General features: G+C 30.6%; 5 protein-coding genes across 14 annotated transcripts; 2 read left to right on the top strand and 3 right to left on the bottom strand.

The window, feature by feature from the left end:
• The first annotated feature begins 128 nt into the window (after nt 1–128).
• LOC124949612 (cytochrome b5-like) lies at nt 129–1,990 on the top strand. Of its 3 annotated transcripts, none has more exons than XM_047494959.1 (5): nt 129–401; nt 619–747; nt 858–931; nt 1,137–1,173; nt 1,316–1,990. In XM_047494959.1, exons 1-5 carry the CDS (start codon nt 264–266, stop codon nt 1,481–1,483), a joined length of 546 nt encoding a protein of 181 aa, XP_047350915.1. In that variant the 5' UTR covers nt 129–263; the 3' UTR covers nt 1,484–1,990. The 3 variants fall into 3 exon arrangements, with proteins under 3 accessions (XP_047350915.1, XP_047350917.1, XP_047350918.1); XM_047494961.1 differs by having other exon boundaries at nt 1,281–1,990; XM_047494962.1 differs by lacking the exon at nt 1,137–1,173 and having other exon boundaries at nt 134–401.
• A 667-nt stretch (nt 1,991–2,657) lies between these two features.
• Nucleotides 2,658–11,002, top strand: LOC124949610 (b(0,+)-type amino acid transporter 1-like). Of its 3 annotated transcripts, none has more exons than XM_047494955.1 (5): nt 2,658–3,489; nt 8,561–9,690; nt 9,776–9,989; nt 10,071–10,376; nt 10,517–11,002. In XM_047494955.1, exons 1-5 carry the CDS (start codon nt 3,465–3,467, stop codon nt 10,579–10,581), a joined length of 1,740 nt encoding a protein of 579 aa, XP_047350911.1. In that variant the 5' UTR covers nt 2,658–3,464; the 3' UTR covers nt 10,582–11,002. The 3 variants fall into 3 exon arrangements, with proteins under 3 accessions (XP_047350911.1, XP_047350910.1, XP_047350909.1); XM_047494954.1 differs by lacking the exon at nt 2,658–3,489 and adding an exon at nt 6,233–6,382; XM_047494953.1 differs by lacking the exon at nt 2,658–3,489 and adding an exon at nt 7,453–7,767.
• Nucleotides 10,740–11,711, bottom strand: LOC124949613 (uncharacterized protein C1orf131). 2 transcript variants are annotated; one of them, XM_047494964.1, is made up of 2 exons: nt 11,522–11,711; nt 10,740–11,427 (listed from the first exon to the last, which is right to left on the bottom strand). In XM_047494964.1, exon 2 carries the CDS (start codon nt 11,414–11,416, stop codon nt 10,883–10,885), a length of 534 nt encoding a protein of 177 aa, XP_047350920.1. In that variant the 5' UTR covers nt 11,417–11,427; nt 11,522–11,711; the 3' UTR covers nt 10,740–10,882. The 2 variants fall into 2 exon arrangements, with proteins under 2 accessions (XP_047350920.1, XP_047350919.1); XM_047494963.1 differs by having other exon boundaries at nt 10,740–11,431; nt 11,522–11,710.
• Nucleotides 11,712–11,951: 240 nt separating this feature from the next.
• Nucleotides 11,952–16,011, bottom strand: LOC124949609 (WD repeat-containing protein 3). 3 transcript variants are annotated; one of them, XM_047494951.1, is made up of 14 exons: nt 15,612–16,011; nt 15,394–15,560; nt 15,109–15,306; nt 14,852–15,013; nt 14,557–14,765; nt 14,346–14,481; nt 14,056–14,246; nt 13,767–13,962; nt 13,460–13,687; nt 13,120–13,389; nt 12,780–13,022; nt 12,532–12,698; nt 12,238–12,460; nt 11,952–12,164 (listed from the first exon to the last, which is right to left on the bottom strand). In XM_047494951.1, exons 1-14 carry the CDS (start codon nt 15,784–15,786, stop codon nt 12,000–12,002), a joined length of 2,730 nt encoding a protein of 909 aa, XP_047350907.1. In that variant the 5' UTR covers nt 15,787–16,011; the 3' UTR covers nt 11,952–11,999. The 3 variants fall into 3 exon arrangements, with proteins under 3 accessions (XP_047350907.1, XP_047350905.1, XP_047350908.1); XM_047494952.1 differs by having other exon boundaries at nt 11,953–12,164; nt 15,637–15,778; XM_047494949.1 differs by having other exon boundaries at nt 15,394–16,010.
• A 522-nt stretch (nt 16,012–16,533) lies between these two features.
• LOC124949611 (trichohyalin-like) lies at nt 16,534–19,540 on the bottom strand. 3 transcript variants are annotated; one of them, XM_047494956.1, is made up of 3 exons: nt 19,398–19,540; nt 18,961–19,203; nt 16,534–18,653 (listed from the first exon to the last, which is right to left on the bottom strand). In XM_047494956.1, the coding sequence occupies exon 3, from the start codon at nt 18,648–18,650 to the stop codon at nt 17,157–17,159; it is 1,494 nt and encodes a 497-aa protein (XP_047350912.1). In that variant the 5' UTR covers nt 18,651–18,653; nt 18,961–19,203; nt 19,398–19,540; the 3' UTR covers nt 16,534–17,156. The 3 variants fall into 3 exon arrangements, with proteins under 3 accessions (XP_047350912.1, XP_047350914.1, XP_047350913.1); XM_047494958.1 differs by having other exon boundaries at nt 16,534–16,968; nt 17,410–18,653; nt 18,961–19,538; XM_047494957.1 differs by lacking the exon at nt 18,961–19,203.
• Between the last annotated feature and the right edge of the window lie 729 nt (nt 19,541–20,269).

Genomic DNA, 20,269 nt, shown 5'->3' with positions numbered 1-20,269 from the left:
GATGATTCGTGAAAATCAGCCTTTAAAATAGAAATATACATAGAGATATTACATGAAAAGTATATAACTATACTATATTTAGTACAATATACAATAGTGATCTATTGGTAATAGAAATTCACTAAGGTTAAATTTTGTTTCTGAGTGAAGATCACTAGAAGGAAATCATTCTAACAGAACGGACTTCCAGTCATTGATTGTGGAACGACTTAACTTATTATTTTGATAGTGCCTAAAAATATAAAATATTAAATAATATTGAAATGGCGTCCGAAGATGCTACTGGTACTTCTACGATTAAATATTATACACGTGCCGAAGTTGCAAAATATAATACAGCTACAAATTCATGGATAATTATTCATGATAAAGTGTATGATGTGACAAAATTTTTAAAACAGGTATATTAATATAATAAAAATTTGTTAGAATATTTTTTTTAATGTTTTTTTATTTTTTTTTCCTTTTTTCTTAATCTCTTTTACAATTTCTATTAAATCCTTGCTGATGACATACATAAATTAAATGATTTAATTTCTTATATTATGTTTATTTATTTGTATATTACAAATGTAAAATTGTAATGTAAATTATATATAATCTTCTTCTTTATTGAAGCATCCTGGTGGTGAAGAAGTTATTTTGGAACATGCTGGACGAGATGGAACAGAACCCTTTGAAGATATTGGTCATTCTAGTGATGCAAGAGAAATGATGGAACCATATAAAATAGGAGAATTAGTAGAAGTAAGTATAGTTTAATTAGAATTTAAATTAATATCTTTATTGTTGAAATATTTTATATAAAAATAATAAAATATCATTGTAATTATTGTAATTCTATAATTTTCATTTAGGAAGAAAGAACAAAAAGTGACGATAAGAAAGAACGGGACTGGGCAAATGGTGCTTCAAATGGAGATAGTTCTAGGTATGAATACAGAATGTATTATAAGTTCCTATATACATTTATGTTTTTATCATATCAGTTCAATTATTCTCTATTTGTTAAAGAAAAAAACATTTGTTTCATTTACGAATGGGTTGCTTTTTTTCATAATGCTTTATGCTATTGAAAATTTGTTATTATTCATACAATGTTTCTTGTTATTACTTATTTTTACTACATGCAAAAGTAATAGAGAAATGCAGTCTATTCCTGGCTTTAATCATGTAAGTGTTTGCGAGAAGCATGATTCCATTGATTATACCATTTGTGTTGTTCAAATAAATGAAATTAGGAAAATTTTTTTAAATATTACTATATATCTAAATAATAGTTGCTGCATGGTCATGTGATGATTGGCTATTGCAGTGGTTCTTGGAGATCCTGGCTGATTCCTGTTGTACTTGGGGTGCTAGCAACTCTTATCTACCGTTATTTCATCAGCGCACATTGAAACATTCCATAAGATTATTATCTTATTTTATAAACATATATATATATATATATACATATATATATATATACATAACGTGTTAAGAATTGATTGTTGTGTATAATTCGGCGTGAACAATCATTCTATGTTACACACTATTGTAATTATTTTTTATTGGAAGCTGTGAGAAGCTAAACAATCGGGTGGTCTAGCATTTATATCTAGAGAACATCAGACATAATATATCTGTATGTATATATGTGTATCAATTAGTACAGTATCTATGAAGCCAAAAATAAATTAATTTAATTTGCATGACTGTGGTCGGCTTCCTTAAAAAAATAAAACATTTCCTTAGATACAAAAAGAAATTGACAGATCATTTACGATTTACATTGATATATCAATAAAGTGATCTATTTTTTATCACTGTTTTTTAAATGTTTTATTATTATAAGTTTATAAATAATATGACATAAGAACTATGAAAGCTTAAATATTCTCGTCAAAAATAAATGTACAATACGTTACGATTAAGATAATTAAATTTCAAAAATACATAAATGTATATGAATTTTCTTAGAAATAAATAAATGTTGATATTTTTATTATATAAACGTTTTATAATGAAATAGTTATACGCGATAACCTTTACCATATTATGCTTATAAATGACTAAGTTTATGTAATTATCTACAGCGTAAAAAGCGTATGAAATATATGCGTATTAAAATTACTATTTAAAAGCATCGTAAATTTTATTATAATGCCTTTTCTTTCTTCGCGTTTACTAATTTGTAAGTCGAATTTAAATAATTAAGAATTTAATTCTATTATACATCAAAGTGTCGATATAATATTACAAATTAATCAAAATTAATTCAGATTATTATATTCTTAACGTTGTACGTCATAATATCGATATGCTTTGTATACGTAAAATTTGGAATTATCTAAATCGATCAAACGCGTTAGAAGTCACGTAAACCAATAAATTTTTATCACGTTTAATTAAATCGCCAATATAATTATAATCATTTTTACGGGTGGACTTAAATAACTTATCGCTAATGATAACAAAACAAATATTTATCGCTGTTATCTCGATGATTCAAAAAAAACGTTCATATCTACGATCGTTGGAATTTCCTCGAAATTACTTCGGTCGAAGGAAATAAAATAAAATAAAATAAAATAAAAATAAAAAAAAAAAAAAAAAAGAAAAAAAGAACGAGGGATTAAACAGAATGATGCAAACAAAATGTATGTAGTTCGTAGTTTCATGGCTACCCGTTAGAAAGAGTCCAATGACAGTGGATGGATATCGAGCGACTCGAAGCGCCGACGCCGGTTATTCGGTCTCTCTTGTCGTACGAATACTACTTTCCTCTCTGTCCTATTCGTGCACCGATCGCCCTTCATCGTTCCACCACATTGTTCTCATCCTCCTTCGTATTGCGAACGCCCAGTTGAGCGCGAAAGCTCGCTAGACGCGGATCGTATGTAATACAACGACGCAACGAAAATTAAATATTATTATCCTTAAACTAGAGGTTGAACTTCGACGAAGGTAGAAAGTTTGAAAGAAAGAGAAGTATAAAAAGAAAGAATTTATTTTCAAGATTATCAGAAGAGCTCGATTTTCAAAGGGTAAAAGGGCTAGAGTTGAAAGAGATAGAGATAGAAAGAGAGAGCGAGCGAGCGAGAGAGAGAGAGAGAGAGAGAGAGAGAGAAAGAGAGAGCATAAGGCTTGTCAAGAAAAGATAGAAAGAGAGAGAGAGAGAGAGAGCATAAGTTTTGTCAAGAAGAGAGAAAGAGAGAGAAGGAGAGAGAGAGAGAGAGAGAGAGACAGAGAAAAAGAGGGAGAAAGAGAGAGAGAGAGATAGAGAGAAAATCGTGCTTCGCACAAATAGCAAGGGCCGCGCATTACTCGGAAGGGGCAACACAGTGTGAGATTTTAGAAGGCATTGACATCGGTAGCAAAGCGGGGGAGGCAAAAGACCAACTGGTTGCACCGAAAAGTCGGCGTAGTGTCATGAGAGGCGGTCTCACGGTCCGCCCTTTTAATCGGTCCCTCCTGAAGTCATGCATGTCGCGCCCTTCAAACGAGGTAAGAATAGACCCTTATGCCCGCCCACTTCTTTCGAGCTAACAGCTCTTACTTATAAAATTGTCTTACCACCCTCTTTGGTCCTTCGCGACGGTCAATGAGACATAAATTGATCCAGAAAAGATTCGCGCGCTTTTCTTCTTTTTAAATTGTATCAGATCATTCATCGAGCAATTAATTAATTAATCAATTAATTAAATTCTAAACTGAGATATTTCAAACTTTGAAAGGAAATTGAAATATCTTTCCCCGCGATTATTGCGATACTTATTCCCTCTTCATTCCCCACTCTCCCTTTCCCCCTCCCTCGCTCTTTATTTTTATCCCTCTTAAATATCTAAGAATATTTATCCGATGGATTTTTAATATTTACTTGTATCGTTTAAAGAATATCTATGATGTAATGTTCTAATGATGTAATCTTATTAGTTTTTATTCTAAGAAAGAAATTTATTAGCCGTTACGGAGAAATGATTTGGTTTGGTCATCGGGACATTTAAAACCACGTGTATGCCAAGATATACGTCGTAGTCTTTTCCTATTGGTTTGCCTTGGCGGGCTAATTATAATTGTCATAGGTAACATGCCGGGGAGCTATTGTTATTCCCTATGTAACGAGTATTTGAAAACAGGTTTAGAGGTTACGATTTCTCTATTACGAAAGTATTATTTCCCGTACTTATTATATTTTATGAAAACGTAAAACTCATCCAGAAGATCCTTTCCTAAGATTTGAATTTATAGAATGGACGTTTCATTTAATGGCGCGAAATTCAAATGTAATGGAGGAAAAAAAATTTAATAAAGATTACGTCACACGATGATAAACGGACGCATATGATGCATAAGTTTATCTTTTGAGTATTGATCGATAATCGATCGGTGGGGTTAGCCCACTTATTCAATTCGATAAGACTGAAGCGTAAAAAAAAAAAAAAAAAAAGAAAAAAGTATAAAGTCTGAATCATGTGATAATGAGTCCGATAAAACTGTCGGTTCGATTCAATTAATGTTTTCAGAGAGAGAGAGAGAGAGAGAGAGAGAGAGAGAGAGAGAGAGAGAGAGAGAGAGAGAGAGAGAGAGAGAGAGAGAGAGAGAGAGAGAGAGAGAGAGAGAGAGAGAGAGAGAGAGAGAGAGAGAGAGAGAGAGAGAGAGAGAGAGAGAGAGAGAGAGAGAGAGAGAGAGAGAGAGAAAAACAATTCTTTTTTTTTCTCCTTAAGTGCTGTACGAATATCCTCGTTAAATTTCTTTCATTTATTAGCCGAAGCTCAGTAGAGGTTATGTAATGTGTGTAAGCACCATTCGCAAAAGCTTACGATGATTGCGTCATAGCGTGAAACCAGAAACTCCTCGTACTTCTGGAACATGAGCATAGCAGTGGCACGTTTCGAAAATATCCTCATCGTTCTTTCTCTCTATCTTCTTCTCTTATTTATCTTTTTGCATATCTCGGAATAGAGTAGGAGGTTCTCGGGTGACACTATGAGAGAGAAAAAGAGAGATATTTAACACCGACGTTCCGCCAATCAGAAATAGCGATAAAGAAATAATCGATAAACGACGATTAGATATCGTTTTTCACGAAGGAACGTCAACGAGTCCTTAAAAGCTTCTTCCGACGATAGATAGCACGTGAATTGTCTACAAATAGATCGGAGAAATCTTTGATGCATGTATATAAACTGATCGAAAAGGCTTCGACCTATCGTTTAAGCTGATTATTCTTTAGACGCGAATCTATACTGGTCATTCTCATCACAACCACATTCCGGCCTGTTTAAATGTTTCAACGAAGACTAACTTCACGTCTTACGTATTTATATTGCTTACGGTTTTAAGTGAGTCGCTTTTTATGTCACAATAATTATCGTGTGAATCTTTTCATTTCTTTCAATTATTGACAATCCTGTCTCAATGTCATTAGATGAAAGATTATGTAAACTTAGGGGGGGGGGGAGGCAAATTGATGCAAAATCGTATCCATTTTTCATGTATATACAAGTGGATATCATTTTTTTCCTATTTCTTCTTCTTCTTCTTCTTCTTTTTTTTTTCCTTCTGCGAAGCAGTTTTAAATATGCAAAGACAGTTCGCATTTTATTTCATTTCATAATTATGTGCGAAGAAGGAAACATTTCGAAGAATTCTAAAGAATAGATTATCACGTTATTATTATTATTATTATTATTATCATCTTTTGTTTTCTTTTTTCCTTTGTTTTTGTTTCTTTTCATTTTTCTTCTACGTCTCATTTTAACCTTGCTCTACAAAGTACATTTTCTTTATGTCTACGCGACATTAGGTAGACCCTCACGAGCACTGAGAATTAACTGCAATTGATTCATTGATATGCTTTTGCGGCAATGAGTTTTAATGGGATTTAGAGATGCCTGTACGTCTTTTCATGCTCATATATTCGTTTCTTCTCTCCTGTTATAGCGATTATCATCATTTAACTCGTTGACGCTTCGTATTCGTATTAAGTTTTATCATTCAATTATCTGTTTTTATCATGTGACCGATCACGTTACTATGTATAGCACTTTTTTCTTTTTTTTTTTTTTTTTTTGAAAACGTTTACTTTCTTTTATTTATTTATTTTTATTTATTTATTTATTTATTTTTTTAATAAAAATTAAATGTAAATGCTGAATTGTCCAATTATATCCTTGTGTTAAAGTGACTGTTTTGTTTTGTATTTTCTTTTTTTTTTATTATTATTAAAATAAGTTTTCCATAACAAAAACTCATGATAATATTATTAGAAGTTAGGATTATCTTTAATGCTCTAAAGAATGCAGAGAAGTATAGTTCTGGATTCTATTCCTAGTCTATTTCTTGTTTAAACTTAAATATAGAAGAATGTATATTTTCCCCTACGTTCGTTCATCAGGTAAGTTATTGAACAGAATGATGCGCTGAACGTTGTATAGTAAGTGCTTGTAGAATAAGTTTTTTTTATTCCGAGGATACGAAAAGCACGTAACCGATCATCATCTTTCTTTGTCAGTTTGTTTTGAATATACTAGATATATATATATATATATATGCGTGGTATTTTTTATTTTTCTCTGTACAATCGAATGAGCTATGAGAATTTTTATCGATTTTTAGAGCCTCCTATGTAATCTAGGATATCGCATTTTTTTTTGCTCGGAGAATAATGAGATTGGTTAAACGATAAAAAATATCTATCATTATTAATAATTAATTCGGATGAAATTTAATCGACGTTACTACCTTTATACATATTTTGAAAAGATTTATATCGAGAGAGAAAAAAAGAAAAAAAAACATATTTAAAATTTTTCCATACGTCCACTTCAACGATAATGAAATCCTGACAAATATTGTGAACACATCGAAATATTTACCATGTTAGCAAATTCTTAAATATTGACTCCGTATTACTTGAAAGAGATGGTTTAAAGGTGATCGCTTACGTCATCACTCTCTTAAAAGCAACAGAAATGTATTTCGTTTGAAATGTGTCGGTGATAACATAACGCATATGTTCTGCGAATCACGACACGACGTGCTATTTTTAAATTTTTATGCTTGGTATCTTTGGAGATTTGAATCGATGACAATAATAAAAATTTGAATTAGTGATTTATAATTTCATATGGAAATTTCATAAATAAAAAGAGAGAGAGAGAGAGAGAGAGAGAGAGAGAGAGAGAAATTTGAAAAAGAATGTCGAGTATCGTCGATTTCACTTCAACCAGGTGTCCTAATTGTGCTGTCAATTATATTTCTTAATATTGTGTCTTTGCTTTGAGCAAGACGACCTTTAAATGTGATCTCCGATAAAGAACTTACTTCGATAAATGATAGATCAATAAATCAATATCGTTAAACTTAGTTTGTTCACATTGAAAACATTTTTTTTTATATTAACATACATAATAGAAATTATATGGATAAAAATTATATGGGATCAAATATTTAAATTTATTTAAGATATAAATCTATATATTGAATATAAGAGTATCTCGTGATCATTGGTCGAAAAAGAAATCGAGATAGTCTTGCAAGCAAGGAATTTTGGCTGTCGGCCATATAAACTATAATGGTTACGACGTATATTCTATAACAATAAATATAATAACATATACCTTGTCACGTGCTGCACAAACGCAAATATACGCACCATTTCATTTAATGACGCGATTCCCTCGCTCCTTCACGGCTTTGAAGAAACGCTACCTCAGCCAGTCGGCAAAGGGATGCGACACAAAACGGCCACGTTCCTTGACGAGCATCTCCGAGTTTTGAGTAATTCATTATAAAAGCATAAATAATAATTATTCTTTTAATTTGACTATAATTATTGGATTAAATTTAATTAGAGATTCTAAATAGATCTTTTATGAGCTTATTTTATACAATAGTGTATCAATATCATTCGTGACACCTGTTAAAAAAGTTGTATTGTATTTGTCAATTGATATACTGGGAATCTTCTTAAAATAATATTTTGACAGGAAGAATTTATTCAATAAAGAATACATTGTCATTTGGTTCTCTTGATTTGATATACTATATAAAGAGTATAATCGTATTTCAAGACCAATGGTATAACGTCGTCGTAGAAATTATGCACGAAGTTTGATCACGTGGTTCATTCTCGGTGACTCTAAACTTAGGAAACGGTTTAGCTGGAATTCTCGTGTTTCGCTTAATACGTTATTTCCTGTAAAGAGGAATATCATCGGTAGAGTTTGCGATCTATAATATAATATTGTTATTTCCTATCGACTTTTGTTGTCGTTTATACAGAATGAATCGTGTAACTTGAATAATTGGTATTGATTGTATTACGATTTTAATTTTGGATAAAAAAAAATTTTTAAATGAATAAATAATATCATATTGTATTTATCATGTATATGAAAATACATGATAAATATGAAATGGTTTAGATAAATTTTAAATGGTTCAAAATAAAGAAAAAAAATTAAAAAAAAAAAAAAAAGTAATCGGTACTGATGAAAAATGAAAGAGAAAGTAGACGAGAAAGGGAAAGAAAAAAAAAAAAAAAACGAAAAAGAAAAATTGTGTATTCCAGCTACCGTTGGACATGACCCGCAGACGAACAACGGCAGTCAGGCACAGCAACAACAGCAACAACTTCAATGGTTGGGAAGCCCAGGTGAAACGACGCTCATATCACGGATTGCTCGGAGTAGCAACAGCAACGGTAGTGGCGGTAGTGGGTGGGAAGGGGTTAAATCATCGTCGTTACCGCAACATCAACAACAACAACAACAAAGGCGGAGGCGCCAAGAAGAGCAACAAGGCGAATCTGGAGGTGTGGGGGATGACGAAGACGGGGGTGGAGGGAGCGGAGGGGTGGAGGGGACGGACCCAGAGGCGAACCACGCTGTTCACCTCAAGAGACGGGTGGGACTCGTCAGTGGGGTGGCTTTAATCGTTGGCACCATGATCGGATCAGGGATATTCGTTTCGCCATCGGGCCTCCTAGTTCGAACCGGCAGCGTCGGAGTTAGCTTCTTCGTATGGACGGCCTGTGGGCTTTTGAGCTTGTGCGGTGCACTCGCTTATGCGGAGCTTGGCACGATGAACACCAGCAGCGGCGCAGAATACGCTTATTTCATGGACGCCTTTGGTGCACCACCGGCTTTCCTTTTCTCCTGGGTTTCTACCCTGGTATTGAAACCATCGCAAATGGCGATAATCTGTCTCTCCTTCGCCCAATACGTCGTTGAAGCTTTCGTAGCGGACTGCGATCCTCCCGACGAGGTGGTCAAGCTGGTCGCTCTCCTTGCGATCGTTCTTATACTTCTGGTGAATTGTTACAGCGTTAATCTGGCAACCGGAGTACAAAATGCTTTCACCGCAGCGAAACTCATTGCTATACTTGTAGTTATCGTCGGCGGTGCGTACAAGTTGATACAGGGAAACACGCAACACCTGAAAGGAGCCTTAGATACCATGGACGGTAGTAACGTTAACTTCGGTAGACTCGCTACCGCTTTTTATACGGGTCTATGGGCCTACGACGGCTGGAATAATTTGAATTACGTTACGGAGGAAATCAAGGATCCATCGAAGAATCTACCAAGGTCTATTATGATTGGGATACCTCTTGTTACGCTTTGTTACGCACTGATTAATATTTCTTATTTGGCGGTTATGTCGCCTTCGGAGATGATTGAAAGCGAGGCTGTTGCTGTGGTAAGATGAATGACCCATTCGTACCTCTTATTCTTTTTAATGGTTTTAATTAATTATTTGTCATTCGTCTTTTTTCCCTCTCCAGACATTTGGGAATCGGATACTCGGCGTAATGGCATGGCTTATGCCTTTATCGGTTGCTATTAGTACTTTTGGTTCCGCCAATGGAACTCTTTTTGCGGCAGGTAGACTTTGTTTTGCTGCATCCAGAGAGGGACACTTGCTCGATTGCTTAAGTTATGTACATGTACGCCGTTTTACGCCTGCGCCAGGCCTTATATTTCATTCTATCGTTGCAGGTATAACGATACATCATAAAAATTAGTATTAAAAATATCAAGAACCAAATACAATCGCATATGCTAATCCACTTTGTACAGGTGCAATGGTCGTTTCTGGAAATATAGATTCCTTAATTGATTTCTTTTCCTTTACCGCTTGGATTTTCTATGGTGGATCGATGTTAGCTTTGTTGGTGATGCGAAGAACAAGACCAAATCATCCAAGACCTTACAAATGTCCCTTGATCATACCCGCACTTGTACTTGTAATCTCTGCGTACCTGATAGTGGCACCCATCATCGACAAGCCTCAAATCGAGTACTTATATGCAACCGGATTTATTTTCGCAGGCATGTTTGTTTATCTACCTTTTGTGAAATATGGTTACGTGCCGAAATTTATGGGTAAGTGAATGATTTTCTAATATAATTATATTTTTGTTTCTATATCTATAAGGATAAAATATTTCTGCCTAAACATTTTGACAAATAAATTATATGATTCTAATTGATATTAAAATTTTTGTCGTTAATTGTTATTTCAGAAGGAGTAAATGCTTTTCTTCAAATGTTATTAGAGGTGGCGCCAACCGCAGCTGCTTTCGATTGATTCCAATATAAAACATCGAAAATGATTTTTTAAAGATTTTATCATTCCACTGTGGCATATTTAAAATGTACATGTGAGAATATATTTTTAATGTACGTACAGAAACAAAAATACCGTTTTATCGATGCTCGAAGTTTGCTTGGATTGATCCAAGAACATACATAAAAATATTATTTTATTACTCGTTATTCTTCTTACATAATATACAATATATAGAGGACGTTGTTAGACATAGATGATTGATGTTATAATGACAACGATGAGTTAACAAAAGATATTTTAAATGTTTATGGTTATAAATCTACTTCTTATTTTTAACAAGTGCATCTTTGTGTACTTTTCCATACATTCCTAAAATACCCGAATTTTTCTTTTGTTTTGTCCTACTTTTATGTTTCATTAAACTTTTACTAAGTCCTGATATCGGTTCTTTGTTTTTTGCTGCTTCAGCTTCTTTTTTCCTTTCATCTTTCAAAACTTTATAATTTAAACTTTTATTTTTTGGAGGTTTTGCACCTAATCTTATTGCTAGTTCTACTTTTGCTTCTTTGGCCTTAGAACTTTCGAAACCGGATATACCAAACTTGATAACATCGTATCTAGCCTTTTTCATTTCCAATTCTTGTTGCTTCCTTCGATCTAGCTGCGAATTACCTTTTGGATCAGAAAACTTGTCCCTATTATCAGTCTCTACGTCTACTTCATCTTTTTTATCGATATCATTCGACGATTTCGATGTTTTCTTTGGAGCTATGTAAGTAGCCGAAAAAAAATCTTTAACTGCATCTTTTTTTACTTTCGAAACTTTGGTTGGTATAAAATCTTCCATTACCATTTATTAACAAGCTTTCTTGAAACAATAAATATAAGTTAAAAGCGCATCGTCTTTATTAACAATATACTTAAATTTTAGGTTATATAAAAATAAACATGTACACACCTTTTAATGTAAAAGATAATTGATATTTTCTCTTAATTTCAGAAAAAAAAAAAAAAAACAAAAAATATATTCTATTTCAATTGTTATTAAAAAATATGCTTTATTACACAACGTACAAATCCCATATCAATATTATAAATACGATTGAAATAAACTGAAATAAATAAAGGTTATGTTGATTAATGACAAGTGGCCGAACTTTGTACTAAATATTTGAACATCAGTGCCACCTAGTATCAAAAATATAACTATTATGTTGGAAACTATGAAACGGGCGTTGAATGATAAAAAACTAAACAAAAAAGCCCGTTTCATAGTTTCCAACCTAATACTTATATACAAATATACTACATAATATATAACCTAATACTTATATACAAATATATTATCTCAGGGACATATTAATTTATATCTTTTCTTATTTAAAAATTTTATTATTTTAATGTATATACAAATAACATCATCATTTATAATTACATTATAAAGCCATAATGGCTCTTTTTAAAGCTTTTTGCTTATTTTTTCTAATTCTATTTCTTTGTCCTTTCTTTTGAGTAGCATCTTTAAATAGTTGCACACCTTCTTTTTGTTCTAGATTACGTTGTACGTACAACATACAGTGTAAATTATATCCAACGATATCCTGAAAAAAATATTATCTTTTTATTTGCCAATTTGTTTAAAATTTGAATAATTTTGAATGAATATATTATTACCCTTAATGTAGATATTTTATCGAAGATGAGTGGTTTTATAGTTTCTAATGTCAATAATAGATTTTGATTTGACATAATAGGTCCATGATGAGCTTGTATTAAACAAATTGTTAATCTAGTTAATAATTCTGTGTGAAAATTACTTTTCAATAATCTGGGAAGCATTTCTAAAATTTCACAAGCAGCAGAATATGGGAGCAATAATAAAGTTTCTTCTAAATCACTAAAAAAAGAAAATATCCGATTTAATTAGATCGCTATTAAAATTTTTAAATTTATTTATCGTAATATTACCTTGCTCTAACGCGTTTTATAGTTTCTAAGAAAAATTCTTCACTTGTTCTACTATTATAAGCTTGCATCAATAATGGCAATACCGGTAGAATGTTAGAATTTTTAACTTTAGATAATTCTTCATCATAAGCTTTTGATACTTCTAAACATTCGAGAATTAACTCTGCCTAAATAAAAAATAAATAGTTATAATATATAAACAATGAAAATGATACTACTATATTTTTAAGATATAATAAATTACTTACTCCTTTCTCACTGTTCACAGTTTTCCTTGAAGGTAATAATTGTTGCTTTTGTCCTTGTACAGCCGAAGTTTCTCCAGTAATCAATTCATTTTCTGCACGTTCTCTTTCTTCTTCTGCCTCATCTTCTAGTACCAAAGGTTCAGCAGTTTTTTCATACAATCTTACTACTTTATCTGATCCACAAGATACAACATAGACGCCATTTGGTGATATAGTACAATTCCAAGCTTCACCAGAGTGTCCCTAATTAATTATTTGTATAAATTTTTAATAATTTATATATATATATATTTATTTTCTAGTCTACATGTAAAACTTAATATAATTTATTATATATTACTTGTAAAGTCACAATTTTTTGATATGTATCAGCATCCCATTGTTTAACTTTACCATCTTTGCCACAAGTAAAAATGTAATGAGTGCCAGGAACAAATGAAAGTCCTGTCACGGAATCATCATGTGCAAATATTGATTTATGACAATCTCCAAAGTCCAAACCCCAAATTTTAATATTACGATCAGTAGAACCTGTTGCTATGAGAGTAGAATCACTAGATATATCCATACATAAAACTGGTAGCTTATGTCCATAAAGAGATACGAAAAACTGGAATCAATTATGTAAGTATATCATTTTAATTAATATTATTGTAATTAATATTTTTATTATTAATTACCTTGAACGTATCCAAAAAAAATATTTTCACAGTGGAATCCAATAAAGAAACTGCTACAAATCTATTATTCGGACTTATCCTAACGCACAATACACACTCCTCTAGTTTAAGAGTTCTTGTATGTAGTACTGATAAAACTTTTGCTTTTATTTTACTATCAGGATCATGAATAAGTTCAAAATTCCAAAACTTCACTGTTTGATCACCACCACCACTTGCAATTCCTTTCTATATATAAAATTAATATCTAATTAAGTTATTTTTACGAATAAAGGTAAATGAATTCTTTATTATTATTATCATTTACCAAATCAGGAAATAAAGTCACACTCCAAAGTTCTTTAGTATGAGCTGGTACTTCTTCTAAGATATCACCAGATGCAATGTCAATGATTAGCATTTTACCATCTTTTAATCCTACTATCAAATGTCGATCACCAGGTACAAAAGTGGCCGTTAAAGCATATCCACATTCTACAGTACGCAAACATGCCAAAGAAGGTCTAAAAAATGTACAATAAATAAATTTAAATTAAATTAAAATATGTATAAAATAGTATTATATATAAAAATAATGTATATGTAAAATATAGCACCTATTCCATAATTTAACAGAATCACCACTTGCTGTGGCAAATGCTAAATTATCAGAACTAAAGCAGACAACTCGAACATTGGTACGATGTCCATGAGCTGCTATAGAACGTAAACATTTTACTTCAGCATCTTTTTCTTCTATAAGTAAAGAATATAAATCAATAGAATTATTATCGATTCCAATACAAACCTATAACAAACATATATCATGATTAGTAATTTCTTAAAATACTGAAGAAGAGTAGAGAGATAAGTTAAATAATTATATAATATTAATTATAAAACTTACCCTAAGTTCACCACCTTTACCCATAATCATATCTAATCCTTTAGCTTTATTTGAAACTTTAATAGAAGGCAAACGTTTGATTTCATCCTTTAAAGTTGGCATATTAAGAGAATTAGTATTTACATCATTCTTATTCCTATAGAAAAAATATTTTTTGTTATTTTTAATTTAACACTTTAATATGATCATTTTTCAGTTTTTAAAAACAGACCTATTTGCTTTCTTCCTTTCTTTTTTCAGTCTTTTCGTTACTTTTTCTTTTACCTTACTGTCTTGTAAAAAATGAAATAATTCTATTGTATTGTCTACTCCATGACAACCAATTATTGTCTTTGATGGATCAACTTCAAGAGAGACAATTCTTCCTTTACTACTTCTTAAAATACTTCCAACTTTTCCACATCTCAATGGATATTTTTGCTACAAATTTGTATATTTAAATATTAAATTATATATTTATATACAGATTCATTTATTTTTTATAAAAGAAAATTGTATAAACATACCATATCTGTGGTTTCGTCCTCGTCAATATTCAAAGTACTTAAATTAATATCATATTCAGTATTTTGTGTATCAACAAAACAGATCTTCCATACATGTAATTCATTATCATTACATCCAGTAATTAGATATTGATCATTTTTTGCTAATGTAAGACTCCAGACCTTAATGTTGATAATAAAGGTAACATTTTTGTTTATTATATATTTATTACTGACATTTTAATTGATAATTTAATTAAAGTATAATCAATATATACCTCTGATCTATGACCTACGAGAGTTCTGAAATTATGTTCTGTATCTAAATCCCAAAATTTTACTAATGTATCTTTACTGGCACTGATAATTATATTATGTTCAGACATAAATACAATTTTAGTTATTACATCTTTGTGTCCTGCTAGCCGACATATCCCTGTTTCTGCTACTATGTCCCAAATTATTATATCTGTATCCTGAAAGAATAGAGAGTATCAATATTTATAAAAATGGGATGCATGATATATAAATATGAATATAATTTGTTGCTTCTATTGTATTACCTTAGATCCAGATGCTAATCTGTGGCCTAAATTATCATATGATAAGGATGTAACTTCAGAACGATGCCCAACAAATATACTAATATTTTCTCCAGATTTGAGATCAAATATTTTAACAGTACCATCCGCATAACCAACAGCAATGTGTTCTTTATTTGGTGAAGCAGCTAAACGTGTAACAATTATTTTTTCTCCAGTTAAAACTTGTACTTTCTCACCTAATCTCAGATCCCAAATAATTACATGTTCGCATGCTCCCACTGCTACGAATCTACCCTCTTGTCCTTGTAACGTTACAAAAATCACATTGCACCGGGGACTTACAATTATATTTACATTACCAGATGGAACGTATCTTAAATATTGTTTTGTTAAGCCCATTTTTTCATTCATTTTGTATTTTTATAATATCAATACTGATCGTATATCAATTTAAGGTTTATACATATAAGTCATATAATAAGTGTTATTTTATTTGAACGGATAATACATGCTTTACACTTTGAGGTTAGATGCACACGTGCTTCGAAACGAGACTATCTTAACAATGGTGGTTTCGTTTACGTCAAATATAAAATATATCGATTATAATAGATTATGAATTTTAAAATAAATATATAAATTAAAGGAACGATAATAATTAAATCATATATAATAAAAGTTATACAAATTAGTCCAACTATGAATATAATTTAAATAAAAATTGGGAAAAATTTTTAAACAGTAATAGCAATAAAATAAGTGTAGCTTTCTAAGATGGTGGATACAGGACTTCCGTTTTGTATGAATAAAGAATATATAGGATACACTCTTATTAAAAATAATTATTTTATTACACAAATCAACATATTAACGTATTCATTATTAAAGTATTATAATATTAAAAATAATATTACGTATAGTTAAATAATTTAGATCAAGGAAGAAAGAAAAGGGCAAAATGAATAACACATAGATCTCTAATCACAATTCTTTTTATTTATTATAAATGGATTGTAAAAAGTACATAATATCTGTATATATCCGTATACCATTTACGAAATTTTGCAGAATTATAGATTAATACTAACGCAGATATATGATAAAAAAGCATTCATAACAATCAAATGATTTGGATAAATAATAGTGAACAAAAGGCACTGGCAAGAATAATTTGTTTTTAATTATTTACAATATATATTTTAACAAACATTTATTACAAAGCGGTATCTAATTTATATTTTAATCAATATATTTTTGGATGCATGATATGTGTTGCTTAAGATTAAAAATTATATAATTTATTGTTCAAATTATTGATTGATAAATTAATAAACATTTTATGAAGGCCAATAGACAATAATAGTATTTGTTTCTTTTTATGTATTCATTTAAAATCCCTTGACATTCATAAATATTTAAATGTTAATTTAATTTGGAAGTTCAATATATTTACATAAATTAACAAAGCTTAAAAATTGGAAATCATAATTCATTCTAAATTATATAATATATTTACATTCTATAAAATATTATTACTAATAAGTCTTGTACAGTCATTTCTAGTTTGGTAGATCAGTGATAATACTGTTCCAACTGAAATGGATTAAAATACTCTTTAATGCAAACAAAACATGAGAAAACAGTCTGATTACTATCTTTTGAAATGGCATGAGAAGTATGGAAAAAGCACACTTATTCCAGTTATTATTATCTGTCTATCATTGTCTACAATAGTATCGAATTTATTTGGTCAGTAAAAAGTAATATAGAGAAAAATCTATCTATCCACTATTTTGTGGACGTGATTCAAATATTTGTTCTCCAATATGTACAGGTTGAGCTAGTGTATTTTGAAACCACATCATCCAGTTACTAAGATAATGACCTCCTATTTGATTATCTGGATTATTCTTTATCTGTGCATTGTTTAATTCTTCAAAATTACGAACGGTTTGAAGTTCTGTAAAACCGCTGTTTACCGAATGATTTCCATGCATTCTTACCTCTCTCTTTCTAAGAGCATCTTTTACTAACCTTCGTCTGCGTTCCTCTTCAGTTTCTACTGCAGATCTTGTGAATCTTATTTCTCTGGCTCTTAAAGCATCCTTCCGTAATCTTTCTTTCCTTTCTTCCTCCGTTTCCTTTGCATATTGATTTAATCTTGCCTCCCTCCTTTTAGCAGATTCTCTATTTAATCTTTCTCTACGTTGTTCCGGTGATTCACTGGCATATAAAGAAAGACGTTTGATTCTTCTTCTTTCTGCTTCACGATCTAATCGTTTTCTTCTATCATCTGGCGTTTCGTTATACAATCTATATTGTCTCTTTCTTGCTGCCTCGGCATCAAGCCGTTTTCTTCTTTGTTCTGGCGTTTCGTAATACATTCTCATTTCTCGTCTTTTGGCAGCTTCTCTTGCAAGTCTTTGTACTCTTTGCTCCTCACTTTCATTTTCATACAATTTTCTTCGTTTTTCTCTCATGCATTCAGCTTTTTTCCTCAATCTTTCCTCGTAATCATTCAACGTAGACGATTTTAATTTTGTTCTCTTTTTCGTTGTATTATATTTCTTTGTTTCTTCTTTCGTCAAATTACCACCGTGATCCAATGTTTGATCCTTACATATGGCTATGGGTGTTATTGTAGCTTCAATGTCAGTGGGAATTTGTACTTCTTGTTTATCATTCTTCAAAACCTTCAATCGTAAATTCGTATCACCATTTACATCGCACAACCATTCTGTCATATAGATTCCATCAGAATCAGGTTTATGACTTGATTGTTTATTTTCCTTTTTTATGTCAAGACTCAAACTGTCTAAAAATTGATTTGACGTAGCGACAGTTGATATATTATAATTTGTTTCTGTGTCCTCTGATTGCGATTCAAAAACTTCAGAAGACTGATTAATTTGTTTTTTGATCTGATCATTTGTAGTGTCTGAATCTAATGTATCCAGACAAATGGAGTCTGTTAAAATGCTACCAATATTACAAGCTTCGCTAGATTGCATAGCATCCGTATTAGAATTGGTTGATTCTATATTTTTTCTATTTTCCCAATTGTTATCATTATCAATATTAAACTCTCTCTGTTTATAATTTTTATCATAACCTTTGGTTTCTTTTATTTCGATAGAACAAAAATGCTGTGCTGCGGCAATAATTTCGACGTCATTAAATTCAGTTTCACATTCATCATTTTCTTCCTTGACATATACCGAAATAAAGTCAATAGGACGATTTGTTATCTGTACATCTGTTTCACTAATTTCCATATCCTAAATAAACAAGATATAATACACCTAATATTAAACAAACTCTCATTATATATATATATATATACATATATATATACACACACACACACACACACATATATATATATATATATAGCTATGTGTGAAATCTTACAATATTATACATCAATTATTATATTCTCATGAATATAATTGTGAATTATCCGTAATGGATAAAAAGAAAAATATTAATAACGATGAACTATTATAAAGCATAAACATTGAGAAATAATATTATTAATTGATACATATTTCATTTGATATATAAAAAAAAAAAATAATTCGTTACCTGCTTATCGTCTGCTTGTAACAGCTGATTTCAGGATAGTCTCGAGATTAGAATGAAAAATTTCATTTTTATAATTTATAACGCTACTTCTTACATTTATGCAATTTTCAATTTTACCACCTATATATGTTAATGCTAATCGCATTGTGTGAATGTGGTTCCTTATCGCATTAAACTTTAATCAATAAATATTAGTTCAAATTCGTTTGTATGCCGTACACACATTCAAGTCGTACTTCATTTCTGAAAATGGTAGGTGTACAACGTCACCTTGTGTATCATGTATTTCCATGCTTACACATGGCTATAGTAACGCGTATACTTGTAATGCTAGCATGATGTACTCGCAAGTAAAGTTAAATATCTATCACGTATGTGGTCTATCGTCTAACATATAATAATAATTTCAGAAGTCTAATTTATTATATATGTTTTACCAGAGAATCGTGAAGTTTTCAATACGTAGATCGTATTTATTCCTCCAACATATGACGTTATTAATGACGTAACGATAAACTCTCTTTTAGAAAGCACTTGTGAACAGTTTTTAGAAGTAGGGAGTATATATCAGATTTTTAATAAAACTTTTTTTATGTGTAGGTAATCCTTCTTGCAGGTATCTATTTATCGATTATTGGATATTCAGTGCCACCTAACGGAGAACCATACGAATTAATGTTAAAAAACAATAGTGACAATCGATAAATTGTATCACAGAATTTTTCCAATTAATTTCTTATCATTTATATACATATTTATATACGATCTATAAGTTAAATGGTTTTGATTTTTTTAAATTGCTCAATATTTATTACTCGAGAAAATATATGATCTAATTCTTATGTATTATATCATATATCGTGTGCATATATATATATATATATATATATGTCTTTTCTCAAGTACGCATAAGCGAGCGTTACTTATTGAGAATGCGCCACTAAAATTAGTTTAGGTATTTTCTCATCAGATGGCGAAAAATTCGATACTCGAAATATTACATCAAGTATTTCAAACTATGTATATCTAGGATTTGCACATATCGTATGTTTGAATTGATATTACCATATATAAAATTCATTTACATATAATCGAATTGCTAATTAATCGTAACACAAATTCTACATTAATAACTTTATTATCCTTATGTCCATGTATCTAATTTCTTATCTATTAATTTAAACCTTTTTTAAATTCATAACATAAAAAAATTATAATTAATCGGATGGAAGAAAATCAAATTCAAAATGGATTATACATATAATAAAAAGATTCGAGACAATTCGTAAAAGTTACTTATTAATTTGTT

This window comes from Vespa velutina, chromosome 6 (genome assembly GCF_912470025.1).
Source record: "Vespa velutina chromosome 6, iVesVel2.1, whole genome shotgun sequence".
NCBI classification, from domain to species: domain Eukaryota; kingdom Metazoa; phylum Arthropoda; class Insecta; order Hymenoptera; family Vespidae; genus Vespa; species Vespa velutina.
The sequence above is the reverse complement of the archived record's forward strand: the minus strand, read 5'-3'. Positions and strand labels throughout refer to the sequence as shown.